At 34.7% G+C, this 22,941-nt stretch overlaps 1 protein-coding gene across 7 annotated transcripts in view; it reads left to right on the top strand.

Moving 5' to 3' along the window:
• SOX5 (SRY-box transcription factor 5) overlaps window positions 1-22,941 on the top strand; it is a 1,007,084-nt gene that overhangs the window by 868,096 nt on the left and 116,047 nt on the right. For 5 of the 7 annotated variants that reach the window (XM_069489787.1, XM_069489790.1, XM_069489788.1 and 2 more), the window contains one exon: window positions 1,901-2,021. In XM_069489787.1, the coding sequence (XP_069345888.1) occupies window positions 1,901-2,021 (121 nt within the window). Of the gene's footprint in view, window positions 1-1,897; window positions 2,022-22,941 lie in introns of all 7 variants that reach the window. The other 2 variants (XM_069489786.1, XM_069489784.1) reach the window with 2 other exon arrangements.

Below are 22,941 nucleotides of genomic sequence, written 5' to 3'. Positions count from 1 at the left end.
TATTTGCCTTGGCATATCTGCCTCTTGTTTTAGGCTACTTGTTTCTACATGCTTTCTCAACATGCTGTCTCTAATCTTTGAGTCTTTAATCAATTGGTTTTTTCATAAAGTTTTTCTTTCTTCCAATATGCTCTAAAAATGCTGGCTCTGGTGTTACAAACCTTCAGCTCTAACCTTAAGACGCTGTCTTTTTGTTTCCCTGGTTGTTGTCATTTCCTTTGCAGTTTCACTCTGGTGGCAATGATAGGTTTAAAATCCTTTTGGCAAGAGATGCTTTCCAATTTGGAGTCATTGCTGAAAACAGATCTCCCATTCATATAGTACTTTTCTCTCTCTCTGTCTCTCTCTTTCTTCTCTCCCTCCCTCACTTTTCCCCCTCTATCTCTTTTTCCCTATCTCATTCCTCACTGTCCTCCAGACTCGCCAACCAAAATCTGAGAAATAGTTCAGAGGTTTACTGTGGAAGATGAAATAAAGGAGAAATTGAAGGTGGATTTTTAAAGTGAGAAATGATGAGAACTGTAAGAGCCATAAGAACCCCGGGAATGTGTAGTGCCACTGGGAAAACAGGAAAAGAGATCCGAGAGATATTTCTGAGGTGCTGTTAGGATTGGTGACTGAATAAATTTGTAATTGTTTTTGTGCATTTGTTTGTTTTACTTTTTCAATTTTTACCATCATCCCCACTATAATCAAAGCTTCATGGGCCTGGGTTCACTATTATATCCCTACTACCTAGCTCAGTTTCTTGCACAAAGTAGGCATTTATTAAATATTTTCCAATAACTGAATTATTCTCCCCCCACTAATGTGGGGGAAGATTAGTGAAGAAGAATAGTGTCAGATACGTAATTTTTAACATTATCCTAAATTCTCATTCATGGATCCAGTTACAAACCCTAACTCTAATAATCAATGTACACCTGAGAAATCTTGCTTAAATATTTAATTTTAAAAATCCTAGGGCTTTTATTTCATGACAACTTCAACGTTAGTCAATAATGTGACAGAGTTGCAGAAATGACATTAGGTTATATTTCTAAAAATTCCTATGTAGTTCAAGGAAGATAGTGATTTTATTGTGCCTGACTGTTTACTGATATGAACCCCATACTCTGAGAGTGGCACCAACAAATTAGTGTATTCCAAAGATGGCAACCAAAATAGAGGCCGTGTAGTTTAAGGAGTGGCTCAATTGCATTAAAAGGGCTAGAAAAGGAAAACAGTGTAGTAGAGACGGTCTGTGGCAGGATTCAAGAGACTGGATATGAGACCCAGTTCTGACTAATTCCATGGCCTTAGACAAATCAGTTCTCTTTTGGCACCACTTGCCTATTCTATAAACAAAGGGGTAAGTTTTCATTTTCTCTAAGTTTTCTAATTATTGTTTTGATTACAGTCCATAACTATATTCAAGAATTTTGACATTTCAATGTGATACATGAACATGAGAATTTATCCTCAAATAGTGAAGAGCTATTTATATATAAAACAATGCAGTTAGTTTGTTTTACAAGGTAGCATTACTCCTTACAGGTGGGATTTATAAGAGGGAGATTACAGTTCATTCTATGGGGTAGTTTTTTAACCATTACATTAGTGTGATATGAAAAAGACTTACTATGCAAAGTAATGATGTTGTCATCACTGTCAAGGATATTGTGTAGGGAAAGTATTCATCAGGTTAGAGGTTTAACCTCCCAACTCTAGGATTTTCTGTTTCTCCTCTCCTAGGTAGTCCCAAGGCATGTCCTCATACAAGCCCAGTGTTCTAGCAAGCTTCTATGCCAGTGTTTTGAATTGAATGAATGATTGTCTATTATCATGAAATAAGGAGGGTGGGAAGAAACATGGAGCATCAAAACTTCTTCTCTTTGATTCGCTTTATCACGTTCAGCAGGTTCAAGGTCAGCTGCCGCCATTAATGATTCCTGTATTCCCTCCTGATCAACGGACACTGGCTGCAGCTGCCCAGCAAGGATTCCTCCTTCCTCCAGGCTTCAGCTATAAGGCTGGATGTAGTAAGTACCATTGATTTTTCATTTGGGAGTGGGTGGAGGGCACAGCTTTAAATTAGGCAGTTTAATATTACTGCCACACCAAGAAATGAGATCACCCATATAGCATTTTTATTTTGAAGAGGAAACACACAGAAGATGTGGAAAAGTATTTTGTGTTGGTATTTAAAAGACCTTGGATTATTTCTATGCATCTGAAGCCAATATTTGCTCTTTGTAATTCAGTTTCATAATATCCATTTCCAGTGTATTCTTTTTTTTTTTTTTTTTTTTTTTTGAGACAGAGTCTCTCTCTGTTGCCCAGGCTAGAGTGAGTGCCGTGGCATCAGCCTAGCTCACAGCAACCTCAAACTCCTGAGCTCAAGCGATCCTCCTGTCTCAGCCTCCCGAGTAGCTGGGACTACAGGCATGCGCCACTATGCCCGGCTAATTTTTTCTATATATATTTTTAGCTGTCCATATAATTTCTTTCTATTTTTAGTAGAGATGGGGTCTCGCTCTTGCTCAGGCCGGTCTCGAACTCCTGAGCTCAAACGATCCGCCCACCTCGGCCTCCCAGAGTGCTAGGATTACAGGCGTGAGCCACCGCGCCCGGCCTTCCAGTGTATTCTTAAAATATGAATGTAATTTGGGGGTTCATTTTATTTTTTGCATAGAGGACATAGGACTATGCTTTTCAATAGCTTTCCATTGTCCAGTAAGATAAATCCAAATTCCCTAATGTGAATTAATTGGCCTTCTGTTATTTGTCTCCTCCCTATATTTATAGCTTGATTTCTCACTAGTCTTTTTTGTTCTTAGACTAAAAAATTCTCTTTCTTGACTATGGACTTGTATCTCAGGATTCACTCTCCTTGGTATTGTGAATCTCTTCCACCTCAAAATAGGGAGCACCTGCCTGACCTAGGTTAGGTTCCTTTCTCCTGCTTTCTTTGGATTCTGAATATTTTCTTGTTCACTTTAATTGTAAGCTTTGTGAGGGCAGTTGCTGATTCTATACTATCATTCTTATATCTCAACTCAAATGTTACTACAACATTCAACACTGTTGAACGAATGAATGAATGAATACTCAATACAAACAGTGTAGAGGACGTGTTTTGCACGAAGTGATAAGTTATGCCAAGATAACTGTTTATATTGCTTATTAACTTCAGACACCTCTGATTTTATGCCATTCTCTCTTTTATACCCAAATCTAAGTTGGACATTGTTAGTTTTGGAAAAAAACTAGTTTATTGTTAAAAATTTAAATGGTCAAAATGCCAGCTGTTTTCTATAAGATAAAAATAGTAACTCATATTCCAAAGATGGGCTAGACTGCTAAACTAAATATCTTCTGGAACATCATTACCATGGCCAGAAGCAGTATAGAAAAAGAAAGTTTATTGAACCATTTTCATTGATAAAAATAGAACACTATTGAAAAAATTAGTGAAATATTATTTTAGATATTCATATAAAATATCTTTAAATTCCAGTAGATTCTGGCTCATATGTATTTTAATGAATAGTCCCATTAACATCTTGATGCGCTTCAGTATTTATTGCACTTGAAAAACTCTAACATTACTAGAAATCAGTTCTTAGTTTCCCAACAGGCGATGTCTTGAATTTTCACATTGGGGATTTTAGTGTTTATTCTTAGTCTTTAAGTCTCTATATCATAATGAAGAAATGGACTGTAATTTCTTAAATATAGCCATTTGAGATGAGTAGCTTGCAACTCTGGAGATCAGATAAAAGTAATATGAACTCTGGACTATAAAAATTCATACTTGTATGTACTTGCTCTTTGAAATTTTTATATTGCTTGTATAAATCTCTTGACTTTGGTGTTCTGTGTTCCCTATGTTCCTATGTGTTCTCACTCTGGACCCTTAATTTATTCATTCAGTATTATTTTCCATATCATTTTGACCTTTGTAGATCATCAATTCATCCAGATACACCAACTCTTTTTTATAATTAATGACTGTATTTATTCTAAATATTTTAAATTCTAAGAATAGAATTTTAAATTCTATTGCTACACTAAATTCTGAGTTTTTAAACATAAAAGATTTTTTGTTTTGTTTCCATTTTCCTGAAGAATTACTTTTCACATTAAACACATGTTGACAATGTGTTTTTGGTAATCTTAGTAAACTTACTAAAATAAAAAAAAGAGAGACTTTTAAAAGCCATTGGTTGCCTGAGACTGTACATGCAATATATACGTATAGACTAGTTCTGTTTTCCAAAAAAATAAAAAAGTTTTTTGAAGCAACTGCAGAAATAAGTCCTATTAGCAAATACTGTGCTGAAGAGAAAACCACATTGAGTATGAACAGCATAACTGTAGGCCTGGAAAAGGTCAAGAACACCTCTGCCTCACTCCTGGTTGACAAAGTTGGCGTGCTAAATCTGTTCAGTGTTAATGCAATGTGGCATGGAGAAATCTTTCCCTTCCCAAAATTGTTAGTATGTTAACCATTTGATATTCATACCTTCAGTGCTTAAAGTTAAAAATGATACCACTTCTTTTGTAACCTTGAAAATAAAATAGAATAAAGCTTCTATAGCTGTTGGCAAGCTTGAAACTGACAGCATGCCAAACTCTGGAACTAAGCAGAAGCCAGTAGCAAAAGAAAGTGCCACCCTTGTTGACACTCTGGCACACTGAGTCAGTTTGGGTGAAGAGCTGTGTGGAAGTGATAAATAGTCCAGACTATTTCTCCTTAATCACATTGCAGGAAAGGAAAAGAGGTAGGAGAAGAAATCGTGCCAATTCCTCTCTTTAGTGGGACCTCCTATTTTATTCCCCTTGTAATTGACCATAATTTGTGACTTTTCTGGTTGCCAATTGTTTTAATTTAGGTGATATTACTTAGTTCTCAATGAAAGAGACTGACCAACCCATCTTGATTTTAATTGCAAGTAAAGGCCGGGCGCGGTGGCTCACGCCTGTAATCCTAGCACTCTGGGAGGCCGAGGCGGGTGGATTGCTCAAGGTCAGGAGTTCGAGACCAGCCTGAGCGAGACCCCGTCTCTACTAAAAATAGAAAGACATTATATGGACAACTAAAAATCTATATAGAAAAAATTAGCCGGGCATAGTGGCGCATGCCTGTAGTCCCAGCTACTCGGGAGGCTGAGGCAGCAGGATCGCTTAAGCCGAGGAGTCTGAGGTTGCTGTGAGCTAAGCTGACGCCACGGCACTCACTCTAGCCTGGGCAACAAAGTGAGACTCTGTCTCAACAAAAAAAAAAAATAAATAAATAAAATCACTTAAAAAAAAAAAAAAAAAAATTGCAAGTAAACATGAAAGATACACTATTTGTTGCAATAAAAAATCCAGACACTTTTCATCAATCCATTCATAGAACGTACTGATACAGTTTCCTGTTTAGTCTGTATTTCTTGATAAAATACATAAAAAATTAAAAAAAAAATTCTCTGGAACCAAACCAGAAACTTTAAATGTTTGTGAAAGAGGAAAAAATAAAATAAAAATAGAGGTTGAGGAGCCCAACCATTGTAGATTGAGTTAGTATCTCATGTTTTCTGAGAAAGAAGCTTTTCACTGGACACAAAGATATTTTCTCTTTAAGAAATATAATGGTGGAAATATTGCATGGAATGATGACACACAAAATGTAGTTGCTGGACCTCTGTTAAGTGCTAGAATGCACATGATTAGGTAGTACAAGAATAAATTCATAGCAGCACAGCCAGAGACTTCAGAGCAAACTGACTAGATAGAAAAGGAGCTCTAGAGAATGTTATAGTCCACTCTTATGCACGAGTATGTAAATGAGTTTATAAATATTGATATATTATTACCACAATCTCAGATTCTGTTTTGGCATTTGGTATTAATGAAATCAAGTGTGAAACCACACGTCTTCCTGGATCCATATTTAGTTATTGCTGTTCCTACTTATTTCTTAAAATATAAAAATATTTGCAAACTTCTAAGGAGGTAAAAGTAATTGCATATTATTAAGTTGAACCTCTTTGAGAGATACATATAAAATAAATAGAAAACTTGAAAATACTTATGTAAGAACACTGGTTTAATCAGCCAACTTCATTCAGACATCAGTTCATTCAGGAAAAAAAGTCCAGAAATCTCTATTTTTAACTTGTCAGTTCTGCTAAAACTGTCTTCCAGGTTGCTATATGTAAACACACCCCAGATTTTATAACACATAATTAAAAATACCAATTCTAAATTATATTTGTGGATAATAACTCATTTTAATCAAATGATAATCATTACAGCCTTTAAATAAGTTTGAGAAACTAAGTAACTATGGCTTAAATTCTAAATTGTAAAATAACTGAGTGTGCAAATGAATTGGTTCAAGAACCCGTTGGATGGTTGAAGAGTCGGGAACACAGTCCATTTGCCTCTGCTGGAAAGTCTGAGTCATATCCTAACCTGTTAATCAAAGACTTCAACATGTGCACTGTGAAGTTTGTGTCAGGTACATATTTTTTAATTAAAATTTAAATGCCTTTGACACCTGCAGAACAACTTTATGTTTTCAGGAAGATAGCACTTTTGCGTTCGCTCATATTAGAAAAAAAATTCTACTTATAAAGGAAAATAATTTTGGATGTGCGATTGGTGTTCGCTCAGCAATTTAGATTTGAGAGAAACTTTTGAGATAAGCTGGTTGAAGGGAATAAGTTTGATCAGTAACACTTTGACTCCCACTCCAGTCCTCTTTCCACAACACACAGCATCCTCAGGTTCACTGCTGCTGCTGCAGAGAACGTATTTTAGAGGCGTTATGAGAGAGAGATGGAGGTGCTTCTCTTACTGGTAATGACTGCAGTCCTCTGCACCCCCTTGCTGTTTGGGTGTGAGATTTCCAGTCATTGTAATAGTTAGATGCTTTAGAAATTTTGACAGAAAGACATTTTATGTGGAAATTAAAAAATCTGCAGGAATGGCAAAATCCAACAAAATAACCCATTTTCTACATATGGTATAAAATAAACAGTTGTAAAAGAGCTGGCTTGATAGTTTAGCCCAAAGTGTCAAATTGGATGTGTCATATAGCGATAGGTATAGAGTCTTTCCCCATAGTCAAGCATGTGCCTAGTGCCATGGTTCTCAAACTGTGCAAGGTTCTCAGGATGCTTAGCTAATTCATAGAGACAAACAGGATATTTTAAAATTTCAAGGAAAATATAGAGGCATCCATCAGACACTATGTAAACTACCATAGATAAGTTGTTTGGTCTTTACTACTTAATAAAATTGAGTGATTGGATATTTCTTTTGTCCAAAAGGTACAATGAAAAAATTATTGAACCACTGATGGTGCCTTAAACCAAAACAGTTTGGGAACTTTTGCCCTACTCTAGTGTATATTCATTTTAAAAATTATTGTGATCTTTTCTAACCTGAAAGTTGTTTTTCTAACCTGAAAGTTATTCTTGTCCTATCATATTGCCAATCACAGAACAGAATATTATAACAAAATTTAATTTATGCTTATAGAGCTATGTATAATATTATGAAGATAATTAATTCATGTGTCTATACCAATTGATTTGTCTATATGATTTCAAACATTCAATTTTTGTTTGTTTATTTGTTTTAATTTAATTAACCCAATTTCAGATAGGCAACTACAAATGGAGAGGTACTTAAAACGAGACAGCCTGGACTTGGAATTGGGTTTTGCCTCATTCTCCTCTTTATCCTTATGCAAGCTACTGAGTTTCAGTTTCCTCATCTTCACAACGGATTAAGAAGACCCATTTTACTGAATTGTTACAAAGATTAAATAAGATTACATATGAAATAGTTCCTAGCACTGTATTTGTTTTATTAGATTATTTATAAATTATAAATACTGAGATAAGATAATGCCAGCAAAACATAGATCCTGTTTTTTTTTTAAAGAAAAAGGATTCTAAAATTACACGTAGAATTTAATTGCATTTCATATCTTATGGATATGACTCACTCTGAGTTAGGATCAAACTCACTCTGCCTTACCTGAAATGAGGCTTCCTCTGACTGAGGAAAATAATAACTGCAGAAAAGCGGTACAGTGCCAATAGAAACGTTTGTTTGATTTGATACAACCTTAACCTTAACTGTTTTCATTATAATCACCAAATTTAAAACTTTTTCTGTTTTCATTTTTCACTTTTTTTTTTATCAGAGCTCATGTTGGAAAAGATCATATGATTTTTAGAAAATATATTTAGTCACTGTTTTGGCTGTATAAAACTAGAAATACAGTCATATACTCATTCTGCATTTTTAACACATTTATTAATTTTTCAGAAATGTGCTAAATAAAATAGCCATATAAAGTTACTGATTGAAATATTTAATTGCTTTATGAGATTAGCTTAAATAAATAGAAGTCGATGAGCCAAGCTTAATAAACTTAAAATATGGTGTATTTACTCTTCATCAGTTTTCTGAACAGTATTTCCGCTTCCAATAAAAAAGGAAACTCTCAGTTAATTAGTTCCTCATACACCACAATAAAATTAATGTTTAGGAGTTAAATACCATAAACTTCCTCAGGCATATTTGCTGATGTGTTCCTGTTTTCAGTTAATGTCACATGTTTCATTGTTTAATGGGGGTATCATATGGGTTCCATTATATCTCTCTTGTGCAAAGGGTCTATGTATCTGGTATTTTAGGAGACTACATGCTAATTTCTGATTTAGCTGTGTCAGCTGACATACAGGTCATTGACAATCAGTGCTGAAGCAATCACCAAATCACAAGCTAAAAACCATTGACATGGTACACTTTTATCAAACTGACATAATAGGAGACATGTGTTGTCAAGATCACATACCGTAGGCTCTTTGTAAATAAGCAGAGAGAAGTGGCTGTAATCATATCTTCAGGCTTCAGTGTTTGTGTGTGTTAGAATTATAGTAACCAACTCTTCCCTCTCTACTCCCCACTCTCAAAATTTTGTAAACCAATGACTTTGGGAGAGCCTGACTTAGTTGTAGAGCTTTGCAAATATTTATTTTTTTTAAAGAATTGTTTTAGTACCTAAACAGCCAATCATTTAAATTTCCATTTGAGAGAAGTTAGATTAGTGGCTCAAAAATATGAAATAATTGAAAAAATGAGAACTGGGTTTAAAAATGTATACAACATGATTATATGGTGACAGCCACCATCCAGTTCTCATGGGAAAAGTTCTAGGTTAATAAAATATATATTTTTTTATTAAAAAATGGAGTTGATAATATTTTTACAAAACTTATCACTGAAACAAGGGAGATGTCTTTATTGTGGCAGTCATGTTATTATAACTTGATATATTAATAAAAATAATAGCTTATAACTGTGCATTATCATTTATAAAACATAGTCACATTTTAATCATAACTCTGTGAGATAACTGATCTATATTAGTATCCAGTCCTCCTCACATGTACACAGTACCACCACCAAAACACATACACACAAATAAAAAAGTGAAACCTTTTCTTTGATAAATTCCTCAGCTTTTATTAGACCATAACTATAGCTAATATTTTAATCCATCCTGTTTGCTTTTTAACAGTTAATAACATAAGAATGCCATTCAGTTTAAACCTAAAGCCAATTCAGCTCAGGATTCTCTTTTTGACGTGATTTCCCTCCTCACAATGGTCATGTATCAAATGGAAAGAGTGGCTAGCACCTCTGTGCTATCAGCCAAGAGGCCTCAAAATGCGGTATTACCGTATGAATTTGCCACAGTCGAGCCTAACTCTTAGATTTCTGGGTTTATATTTTTGTTACCACAGCAAGAATGGAATCTCATTTCAGTTGTTGACTCAGGCTAAGCTCGTCAAACTGAAGTATAAACGCAGAAGAGCAATATATTATTTTATTTGAATAAATGTAACTATGCACAATACTGGACAATGGCAATAGCCCGTAAGCATGCTCTTGCACTGTAGAAAGCTCCATTAGAAGGCAAATTTTTGTCATAAGATTGATTGGAAACTATGGAAGCAGAAAAATACTTAGTAAAACAGGCTATGATAACATTTTGCTTCACACTGTATAATAGATACATATTTTCCATGAGGACAGAAGTCATGATCTTGGAATATAATATAGTGGAATAGGATACTGCATTGATTTTGTTACAGGGTTAGATGCTGTAAAAGTCCAAAATAATACTAGCTTAAACATGGTAAGAGAATATTTTTCACTCACATAATAGTCCAAGCATTGCTTATGTGGCAACTCCTTTATATCAAGACCTAGGTTTGCTCCCTTACTTATTACACTGCCCTCCGTTAATTGTGGCTTACATCTCATAATCTTAGATATCTTATCCAGCTACCAAGTCCCCATTCCAGCCAATGGAAAGGGAAAAGGCAGGGGAGAAAGAACTACAACAACCTTTTAGACAGTACTATTTCCCTATGAATTTATTTTGGCTCTATTTTCAAAGAGTATATTTGAACTTTTATGAAACCTATTTATATGAGGTCTGTCCAGGAAGCATCCAGCCATTGTTAATATAAGGAGAATGTTTGCACAACATGGATGTAACCTGGCAGTGAAGGCAAGTGGACTGTAATGCACATGCGTTGACCATGACGTCTTCACAGTACTAGGCATTGGGGCGCTAGATGCCATTGAGTGTGCTGTGTGGCCGTTGCATTTAAAATGAGCAAGTAGACCAATGAATCTGCATCAGATTTTGGGTTAAGCTTGAACATTTCTCTGCGGAAACTATTCAGATGACTCAGAAGGCTTTCAGGGACGATGCAATAAGCAAAGCTCAAATAAAAGTGTGGCACAAACGCTTCAAAGATGGTCGAGAATCTATTGAAAGTGATCCACGTTCTGGAAGGGCTGCAACAAACAGAACACCTGAGAATGTGGAACATGTGCAGCTTAGGTTAAGAGACACTGGGAGAACTGTGTGAGGTCCCAAGGTGCCTACTTTGAAGGGGACTGAGGCATCGTTGTCCTATGTACAATGTTTTTGTATCTTGTATCTTCTTCAATAAATGTCTCTATTTTTCATATTACATGGCTGGATACTTTCCAGACAGACTTCATATAGTTAGTTCATAATCATCTCTCATTTTTTCTAATATACTAAAGGCAGCACATGCTGAATGCACAAACCTCAAATGATGGAGAAGTACAGAAAACAGAAGCTAAAAATTACCTGCCTACACTCATACACTCAACTCCTATAATCCTACTTCCCAGAGGTAACGCCTGTTAATTTGGTGCATATTTTTCCAGAAGTAAACATAGATATAAATATGTATCTATTATATACATCTGTCATATATCTAGTTATAGATATGTAATATATAGGATGAGAGCATATTTGTATATTATAATAGGCATATGATACATATACTATGTACACATATGATATGTACTATATAATATAAATGTATGTAAGGATATATGCTATATAGACTATAAATTATTTGCAAATATAAAAAATGTGTCATGGACATCTTTCTTCTTCCATACTTTCAGACATAAATTATCCCATATGATATTTCCTTAAGCTGGATATATCATATTTTATTTGGGTTCCCCACCAATGAACATTTGTCTACAACATTTACAGTTCCAAACAATGCAACAATGAACATTTTTGCATGCACATATTTGCCTCCACTGAATTCTTCATGTAACCAGTTCCTTTCCCAGTATATGATCTTTTACTTTAGTTTGTTCCTTTCTAAACATTTTTCACCTAACAGATTGCCTCTAAACTATACTGCTCTCTCAGTCGGTTAATGGAGGATTTAAAACATTCAGATTTGGTCCAAGTTAGCTATGAATAAGCAACGATCAGACTTGTAATCTGAAACTATTAATTTGTGGCATTAATAAATTCTGTCAGAAAAAAAATTAAACAAGGGGTCAGAATACCTTAGTAGTCTCAGACAGTCCCATTTCATATTATTCTGTGTCCTTAGGCAAATCACTTTCCTCTCTGTGTCTTAGCTTTTTTGTCTTTCAGGCAGCCACAGTAATGTCTGCCCTTCTCATTTCATAAGGAGATTGTAAAATTTAAATGGGATGAGTATATGCATTTCTAAAGAAGTAAAATCATTGTATAAGTGCAATAGAACATTATTTATTAAATATATACTCCCATTTTGAAAATTTAGAATGTGTGTCATAATGAAAAAGATTTCAGGAATTTATTTTAGGTTACTATTTTTCTGACCATTCAAGACATTTGTTTAATGTATTTTTTTTTTTTTTTCATTTTGGGAAGGGAGGGAAAATTTCGTAACATTTCTTGTTTCCGAAGGTTTAAAATTTATCATTTTAGTAGAAACCTCTAGGCCGAGTCATCCCAGATGTACATCCCATAGGCTGACTGTTACAGTGGTTTAGGAAGCTTCCCATTTTCACCTGCAGACTACAGAGTCTGGGTACACTCCAGGTGGTAAGATGTCTGTCAAAAGCCCTGATTGAGAGAAAAGTGGAATGGCTAGAAAAAGGGCGTCAAAAAATTAAATGCTTGATAAGCCTTAATATTAAAAGTAGGAAGTGAAAGAGAAATTGCAATTGATTTGGTTTACTGTAGCTTATAAGAATGTTCCAAATTCCTACTTTCTAATACTTGAATCATTTTGGATGCATTTTCTCTATACCATTCATTTCCTCATAAGACACAGAGGCAAAATGTAGACACAGTATTCTAATATATCAATAGATCTGATGTAAAAGCAGTTCCTTAATTAATGATTCTCTGAGCAGTTTAAAATGAGTTATTGTGCAGTAGTTTAAATGATGCCTTACTAGTGAGGCTGGAATACAGAAAGAAATGGAGGCTTTTTTGATTCATTGTCTCCTTTTCATGGATACTCAGATTTCTTAGATAATTAATCCAGGAATTTTCATTGATAATAGAATTCTCCAATTTATGGGCAAAGAGGGGACGAAAAAGAATGCTGTATCTTTTATATGCAGAAATGTCTTCCCATTCTAAGAGATGTTTCTTAAAAGAGTTCATAAATTAATCTGTTTCTAAACTAGCCAACTAGGTAACTATTAAATTATGATAAAGTTTTCATTTGCTATGCCACATTAAAAAGTCATAAAAATATATTTTATTTTTAAAATCTCCTATTGAAAAAAAGTTGGCCTGTAACAAGCAGTTAAGAACAATTACCTCATAATATATTCTTATAAAATAGCTATATAGTCAAACAAGACCTAATTTACTAATTTTGCTTTCTCAAATAAAATTCATATGAAATATTTATATTCAGTACTTAACATTCTAAGAAAGTTAATACAAAATATTAGCATTTCTCATGAAGTTTTAAATGTTGGTCATATTAGTCTAGCAAATCTAAAAAGGCTTTACAGATTTTCTACATTTAGAAACCCCTTTATCTTAACGTGTATATACCAAATCAATTGTTCTTGGTTCCTCGAGACAGTTTAGGAGGGAAAATGGTAATAAATTTAACTACTTACCATGAGGGAGAAAGTATAGCTGAGCTTACTGCATAAGGAAGCAAATTTCAACTTGGTTAGATTTTGGGAAGTCTAAGGTGACGCATATTTTAACTTGGTTGGTTTTCAGAAAGTCTAAAATAATATGAAACAATCACGACAAAGAAGGATTTTGTTTACATTTTTTTTATTTGTATTTATTTTTATATGGAATATCCCTTTTCTAGTAGATAATGACATCATATTAATTCACTAACAAGAATCCATCATACTAATGGATTCTTGTTAGTGAACAGAAATCATTTTAAGACTTCAGAAATGTATATTATTTATTTTTAATGCCAAAGAGGATAAGAATTCATAAAAGAGAAAATTATGGAATATTATAAAAGAATTGTTTAAAAATATGTTACAAGAGATTCTTTTATTCTTTACCTTCTCTGTGTCCTAATTTTGTCAAATCCCCAAACTCTAGGCCTCTCTGTTCCCCTTCATTTTCTATCCTTTTATTTGCAACTGAATACTGTGTTTGAGTTAAACCCTACACAAAAAACTAATTTGTTACTTATTTGTATAATAATTTGCTTATAATCTGTTTCTTCTGCTAAACCTTAAGTTTTTGATATGCCAAGAGCCATCTTCTGTATTTGATATTTGTAATTTCTTAATTAAATGAATTCTTCCTTCATTTATTCAGTCAATAAACATTTTAAGCCTTAAGTGTGTCAGGCATTATGCTAGGGACTGAAGATGTAAAGATGAGTAACACATAGTCCCTGCCTTTACAATGCTCATAGTCTAGTTGAGGAAAATGGGATTAATATGGTCTGAATGATTCTGTCCCCCCAAAATTCATATGTTGAAATCCTAACCATCAAGATGATGGTATTAGGAGGTGGAACCTTTGGGGAGGTGATTACGTGATAAGGGCAAAGTCTTTATAAAGGAAGCCCCCGAAAGCTGCCTGCCCTTTCCATGATGTGAGGACATAGCAAGAAGGCACCATCTATGAATCAAGAAACAACTGTTCATCAAACACAGAATCTGTTGGTGCCTTGATTATGGACTTCCCAGCCTCCAGAAATGTGAGAAATAAATGTTTGTTGTTTATAAGCTACCCAGTTTATGCTATTTGGTTGTAGCAGCCCAAATGGCCTAAGACAAGAATATAAGCAGTTGTAATATGATAGAGATATGTATAATATTTTAAGAGAAGTCTTTGGAAAGGGAATTAATTTAAATCCAAGAGTGTAGAAGTATCAGAGAAGGATTCTTAGTGTGGGCAGGTCTCTAACTTAAAAACTAAAGGATAAAGGCAACTAAGCAATTAAAGAAGTGGTTGGGGTGGAGGGATACAGAAAGAACAATCTAGGCAAATAAAACAGCCTGGTTGAAGACTGGAAGGCAAGAGCTAGAATAGGGTGTACATGGACCTATAAACAGTTAGGTGTTAAGAGTAATCTATATGGTAATAAATTATGAGTGAGTCATAGTTTGAGGATATAAAAGACCAATACAAGGAAATATTTATAGACATTGTGTGCTGGAGGAAATGAAAAACCACTGAAAGGCTGAAACCCAGATTGAGATCATAATGGCTTCCATCCATCCAGCCATCCATCCATCCATCCATCCATCCATGTCAAGGCATCCTTTTCTTGTTCGCTATTATATTTTTCAACCCCTAACACATAGTATATAATCAATAAATATTTACTTCACTTTTTAAATAGAGGAATTAATATTTATTGAGTACCTTTAGTAAGTGCCATGAGAAACTGAATAGAGAATTAATTTCTTTAGCAGAGGACTAGAGCCTGGAAGACTGGTAGAGAGGCTCTTCTCATAGAAGGAAATGTAAACCTGGGAGTCAATAGGAACAGGTCTTAGTGATTGATTGGCCATGAAGGGTGAAAGGGAGGGAGAAATGAAAGATACTTTGATATTTACAGTCCAGGTGACTGGATATCACTAAGTGATAACTGAAATACCAGGAGTAGAAGCAGATCTTAGAAGAAAGATGATGAATTAAGTTTTGCACATGTGAAGATGGAGCTTCCTATGGGATAGCTAGGGAGGATTGATCTAAAAAAATCAGTGGGAGAGGTCTAAGCTGGAGTCACTGATTTGGAATATATTAGTTTTTATATAGCTGTTGAACCATAAGATTGGATAAGATCATTCAGATAAAGTGAACAGAATGAGAACCATAAGATTAGATAAGGTAATTCAGATAAAGTGAATAGAATGAGAAAAACCAAGCACTAAGGATTAGACCCCAAGGAATACCAATATTTAAGGGATGAATGAAGGGAGGTAGAACAGCCTATTATAGAAATAATAAAGTCAGCATGAGCAAGGTATGAGGAGAGCAAGGAGAGCATGTTTTAAGAAAGCCAAGAGAGTATATGTGTAGTTAGAGAAGGGGGGAATCATTAACAGAATTAGCTGTTGCAGAAATATGTTCATTAAAATTTGGCAAGTCAGAGGTCATTAGTAAATTTATAAAGCTTTTCTAAAAAGGTATATGTATTGAGAACTAATGTGTAGGAGAAAGATTTGAGATTATCACTGAGTGATAGACTAATTTCTAACAATTTAGATGATGAGAGAAAGTAGATGGTGATTTTACAGGGGTTTTTGTTTTTTTAGCCTAGGTGGTAATTGTGCATATATTTAAAGACAAATTATATACAAATTTCTTACCTTGGCATTTGAAGTCCTCAGTAGCCTCTAATCAAACATTTAAATATTTCTTGCTACTTTATGAAATGGGTTCCCCTGCAGGCTAGTTCAGAAAGACATTTTGTTCACTCACTTCTTTGATCCTGGAATACTTCTTACTTTTAAGCTCATTGATTTATTCATTCAACAAACCTTATTGAGCAGCTACTTTACACCAGGCATTGCGACTCATAGGCTTCTTTTATCTTTTCTAGTTCTTATTTTTTATTCAAGGCCTAACTCAAACCCAGCCTTCCATTGATTTTTTTTCCCCAATGATTCCAGCTTGTAAAAATTCTTCCATTCTCTGGTAATTCCTGCCTGTATTATTCATTTAACTCTAATCATATGGTTTTGATTCATTTCACTGCCCATATATACGTTTTATTTTCATAACTGAAAGTGTCATGAAGGCAAGGGTTGACTCTTTTATTTCTTTGTGTTCTCCATATCATAGTAAAAGTTTGATATATGTTAATAGAATGAACATTAAGTGAATATATTATTAAAATTGAAGTATACATTTGCATGATGCTTTAAAAATAGTCAATGTTTTCTAAAGCTTAATTTTTTTCTCATTAAAATACTAATGACTCTAGTACTTATTAACTGTGGCATCATCCTTGATACTTTTTTTAACTTTGTACAATGGGAATAGTATCTATCCTACTGTGTTGTTATAAAGATTAAATGAGATTTTACATACATACATGTACATATATTCATATCTATATGGATAAATATATGTGGATGTGTATATGTAAAATATTTTTAACAGTACTGAAAGTCAACAAATATTAGCTACCCATATTTCACATCAGTGGGAGAATAACAAATTATTCAAAAAGGATATTGGAATAATTAAGTAACTGTTTTGGGAAAATGATACTTCTTTCTTAAACCATGCTAAAATAAAATGAAAACTCAAACTATGATTTTTTTCTCAAATTTTTCCTATATCTCTTTTCTCCCATCAAATGGGTTACTGTCTGTCTCCCAAAGCTATTCTCTCCTCTCCTTCCCTCCTGATTAGTTCAGATCATTATCATTTCCCACTGATTTACTGCAATAGTTTTTAACATGTGTTTGTCTCTAACCTCTCTCTCTTCCAGTCGATCTACCCCTTGTCACAAAATTGATCTATCTGAAACACAAATCGGACTATGTAATGTCACTTTCCTGCTTAAAACCTTTCAGTGTCTTAACATTGCCTTCAAAGTAAAACATAAGGCTCTGCAAGATACAAATTGTACTTGCTTCTTTAGCTGCAATAGCTCACCATTCCCTTTGTACATCAGAAACACTGGGGGTAATAAAAGTATCCCTGGACGCAGGGGCCAATATATGATAGTGATTATTGTTAGCACGGCCCTATGAATAGCAGGGAGCTCCTCCCAAGCAAAAGGCATCCACAATTCCTTTATCAGCCCATGACATAAAAAAAGCAACATGAGAAGAAAGAATGCAATTTCCTTCCAAAGTTCCATCCACAGTTTCCTTGTTAACTTCATTGTGCCTTAGACTCCTACAAAACCTTCTCTACCTGGAAATAAGAGTGGTAAGAGCAAGGTGGTTTTAGTGCCTATCTGAGAAGATGATTAATAAGAGCAGTCCTCCTTGCACTAAGTGGTAGATGCTTACTGTATGACTCTCTAACCTAAAGAATATATGGAAAGTAGGTGGTGAAATGGTCCTGAAGTATAATTTGGTAGTGAAAGTGGCCATCTTTTATAGCGGTCCCCAACCTTTTTGGTACCTGGGACCATTTTCATGGAAGACAATTTTTCCATAGACAGAGGGGCAGGGGCATGGTTTTGGGATGATTCAAGGACATTACATTTATTATGCACTTTATTTCTATTACTCTTACATTATAATATATAATGAAATAATTATACAACTCACCATAGGTTGGGACCCCTGTTTCCAGAGATACCTTGACAAATATATCTTCCTTAACTATCTAATCACTTTTCAGGTTAAGTTCTCTCTTTGAGGTTCCAAAATACCTTCTACATGCTTCTACTTTGCTTATTGTGTATTTCGATTGGTTGACATGGTGATCCCCTTACTTGATTAAGAACTTCTCTGGGGCAGGGATTGTGTGTGGAAGTGGTGGTGTGTGGGTGGTGTGGGTGTGTGAGTGTGTGTATGTGTGTGTAAGTTTTAATTTTTATATTTCCCAGCACCTAGAGAAGGCAATCTGGTATTTGTCAAGGAGGCAAAACAAAACAAACAAAAACTGTGAAAGGGAAATAAAAGAATGAATCTCCACATTTCAGCGAACCATAAAACTTTCTAAAACTTTTGTATTAATTCAGTGGATGAAAGGCTATGTAATGTTGACCTTGATTAAAGCCACGTCTGCTTTTCATAGTCTTCCTCAGCCTAAATAATCCTGTTGAAAAAAATTGTTTTTCTTAGTCTGTGTTATATAGCATAGAAATGAATCCTTCATAGTATTATTGGAGATAATTAATATCAAAATATTCATAACTATAATGCTGATGCAATTAACATGCTTTCAGAAGGGTTATTTAATACTAGCTATATCATTTATGTCAATAAGATACTATAAGCTAGGTTGTATTCTGAAAACAATTGACTGAGATATCTCGGTATATTTTTTAAGTTTCTGAAAAATTGTAATTTTGAGCTGGAATTTTCCATGGTTGGCCTTGAAATAAGAAGCAAATTAATTTTGGAAAGGCTTAGGGAAAAATTGCTCAAATGGTTAAAACTTAGGAAAGAGTAAATTACTTTTAACTAGTTGAAAGTCAATTTGAATAACTTACACATGGTTGAACTTTAAAAGTCAAATTTTCCATTATCTGATTTTTACTAAGTACCTCATGAGCTATTTACAAAACAAACCTGTTGTAATATTTCTTTAGTACAGTTAATTGAGGGATGGTACAAATAGATGACAGCATTTAGTTGAATAAAAGCTCTTTTTTTTCCTGCAACTTCTGAATTTCTCCTTTGCCATCACGAATGACCCCTAACCTTGTTTGTGATGTTTTATAGACTTTGTGTCCGTTGTAGAACAGTGACACATTCATGTAATATATTTTTATTTTTTTAAATTGAGTTAAATTGCTGTATTGGAAATTTTCAGTTGTTTTAGTTGTATTTAGTTTGTAATTTGGGGCATATATCAACCCAACTAATTCTTGATGATCTGGGCTTGAAAAACTGGTAATAAGGTAGACATGTTTTAAGTTACATGTGTTCATGTGTTGAATAGAGATGGTTGCAATAATGCGGTGCCTCAAACATGAACTTTTTTTTAATTAGTTTATATCTTATTTATGATTATATTAATATATTTATAGCTTGGAAACTATATATGGTTAAAGATATATAATATCCATAGTAGTCTTTTAAATTCTTGCTACCAGTCTTCCACAATTCACTTAACACCAAATACATTGATATATGGCTGTATATGGCAAACATATTATATGAGTTTGTTATGGCTGCCATAACAAAATACCACCGATTGGGTGGCTCAGACAACAGAAATTTATTTTCTCACAGTTCTGGAAGCTAGATGTCTGAGATCAAGGTGTCAGCAGGGTTGTTTCTTCTGAGGCCCCTCTTTTTGGCCCGTAGATGGCCACCTTCTCTCTGTGTCCTCACCTGGTCATCTCAGAGTCTGTGTTGTTTGTGTCCTAAACGCTTCTGCTTATGAGGACACCAGTCATAGTTGAGTAAGGCCCACACATGTGACTTCATTTTACCTTAATTGCCTCCCTAAAGGCCCTGTCTCCAAATACAGTCACTTCTGAAGTGCTGGTGGTGAGGGCTTCAACATAATTTGCAGGGGGTGGGGAAGGAGGTTCTCACAAGTCTACCTATAACACATATACAAAATTATTTAGCTTGTATAAACTTTTCATACACAGGTATACCTTGTTTTATTGTGCTCCACTGTACTGCATTTCACAGATATTGCATGTTCTACAAATTGAAGGTTTGTGGCAACTCTTCATCCAGCAAGTCTACTAGTGCCATTTTTCTAATAACATGCTTACTTGATGTCTCTGTGTCACATTTTGATAATTCTTGAAATATTTCAAACTTCTCCATTATTATCTGTTATGGTGACTTGTGATCAATGATATTTATATTACAATTGTAATTGTTTGGGGGCACCATGAACCGCACCCATATAAGATGGCTAATTCAACCCATAAATATGTGTGTTCTGACTATTCTACTGACTGGCTGTTCTCCCCATCTCTCTGTCTGTCTCCTTTGGCTTCCCTATCCCCTGAGACACAACAATATTGAAGGTTTTCAATGTTGAAGGTATTAAATTAGGCCAAATGAATAACCCTACAAGGGCCTCCAATTGTTCAAGGAAGAGTCACACATCTGTCACTTTCAATCAAAAGCTAGAAATAATTAAGCTTAGCAAGAAAGATGTGTCAAAAGCTGAGATAACCTGAAAGCTAAGCCTCTTGCGGCCAAACAGCCAAGTGGTGAATGCAAAGGAAAAGTTCTTGAAGGAAATTAGAAGTGCCGCTCCAGTAAACACATGAATGGTAAGAAAGAAAAATAGTCTTATTACTAATACGGAGAAAGTGTGAGTGCTCTGGGTAAAAGAACAAACCAGCCACGACATTCCCTTAAGCCAAAGCCTAATCCAGAGCAAGGCCCTATGTTCAATTCTGTGAAGGCTAAGAAAGGTGAGGAAGCTGTGGAAGAAAAGTTTGAAGTTAGCAGAGGTTGGTTCATGAAAAGTAAGGAAAGAAGCTGTCACCATAATATAATAGTGCAAGGTTAAGCAGCAAGTTATCCAGAAGATTTGGCTAGGATCATCAATGCAAAGGTGGCTACACGCAACAGCAGAGTTTCAGCATAGTCGAAACAGCCTTCTATTGGAGGAAGATGACATCTAGGACTTTCATAGCTAGAGAGAAGTCAGTGCCTGACTTCAAAGGGCTAACTCTCTTGTTACAGGCTAATGAAGCTGGTGAATTTAAGCTGAAGAAAATGCTCATTTACCGTTTTGAAAATCCTAGGGCTTTCAAGAATTATGCTAAATCTACCCTGCCTGTATTCTATAAATGGAACAAAGCCTGGATGACAGCACATCTATTTACAGCACAGTTTACTAACTGTTTCAAGGCCACTGTTGAGACCCACTGCTCAGAAAAAAATATTTCTTTCAAAATATTACTGCTCATTGACAATGCACCCTGTCACCTAAGAACTCTGATGGAGATGTACTCCATCAGGAGTTTAATTAATGCTGTTTTCATGCCTGTAATCACAACATCCATTCCTCAGCCCATGGCTCCAAGGAGTAATTTTGACTTTCAAGTCTTACTATTTAAGAAATACATTTCATAGGTTATCACTGCCACAAATGGTTATTCCTCTGATGGATCTGGGAAAAGTAAATTGAAAACCTTCTGGAAGGGATTCACCATTTATAAATACTATAATGAACATTCATGATTCATGGAAGGAGGTCAAAATACCAGCATTAGTAGGAGTTGGGAAGAAGTTGATTTTAACCCTCATGGATGACTTTGAGGAGTTCAAGACTTCAGTGGAGGAAGTAACTACATATGTGGTGGAAATAGCAAGAGAACTAGAAGCACGGCCTCAGGATGTGACCAAATTGCTGCAATCTCATGATAAAACTTGAATGGATGAGGAGTTGCTTCTTATGGATGAGCAAAAGAAAATGATTTTTTGAGGTAGGATCTAGTCCTCGGGAAGATGCTGTGAATATTGTTGACGTGACAACAAACGATTTAGAATGTTACATAAACTTAGTTGATAAAGCAGTGGTAGAGTTTGTGAGGATTGACTCCAATTTTGAAAGAAGTTCTACTGTGGGTAAAATTCTATCACACAGCATGGCATGCACAGAAAAGTTTTTTGTGAAAGGAAGAGTCAACCAATGAGGCCAACTTCATTGTTGTCTTATTTTGAGAAATTGCCACAGCTACCTCAACCTTCAGCCACCACCACCACTCTGATCATTCAACAGCCATCAACATTGAGGCAAGACCCTCCACCAGCAAAAAGATTGTGCTGAAGGCTCAGATGATCATTAGCAGTTTTTAGCAATAAAGTATTTTTAAATTTAGGGTATGTATATCATTATTCAGACATAATGCCATTGCATACTTCTAAAATATAGTCTACAAATAACTATAAAAATTATTTCACAAACAAATCCGTGTGACTTGCTTTATCATGATACTTCCATTATTGTGATCCTTGGAACTGAACTTGAAGCATCTCTAGGTATGCCTGTATACCTATATACATATACACATTTGCACATAGACACTGTGGAATGAGTGTAACATAATAGGTATTCACATATATATGTATATCCAATGAAAAGATAACTATGCTAATTTCATTATACATGCATGAATTTAGGAAATGAAAAACAATAATATTCTAATATGTGAATGTTTAAAAATGTTATGGAATAATCTATATTTTCACAAATGAGCTCTAAATATCCACATAATTTGTTATTAACAATTAGATGCTAGTAATGCAAAAGTGCCCAAAACATCTTTGCAAGTGTTTTGCCATCAATCTAAATTTAGGAGTAGTTCTGTCTCTAGGATCAATATCCAGGTCATCTTTAAGACCTCCTACTACTTAACTCCTTTAATGATGCTTGTTAAAACTTCATTCCTCGTCCATTGCCTTTTCATATCCACATGTCTTCAAGACTGGAGTATGAAAAATTTCTCAACTTCTTGCCATCAATCTCTT

This window comes from Eulemur rufifrons, chromosome 16, assembly GCF_041146395.1.
Source record: "Eulemur rufifrons isolate Redbay chromosome 16, OSU_ERuf_1, whole genome shotgun sequence".
Lineage (NCBI taxonomy): Eukaryota > Metazoa > Chordata > Mammalia > Primates > Lemuridae > Eulemur > Eulemur rufifrons.
The sequence above is the reverse complement of the archived record's forward strand: the minus strand, read 5'-3'. Positions and strand labels throughout refer to the sequence as shown.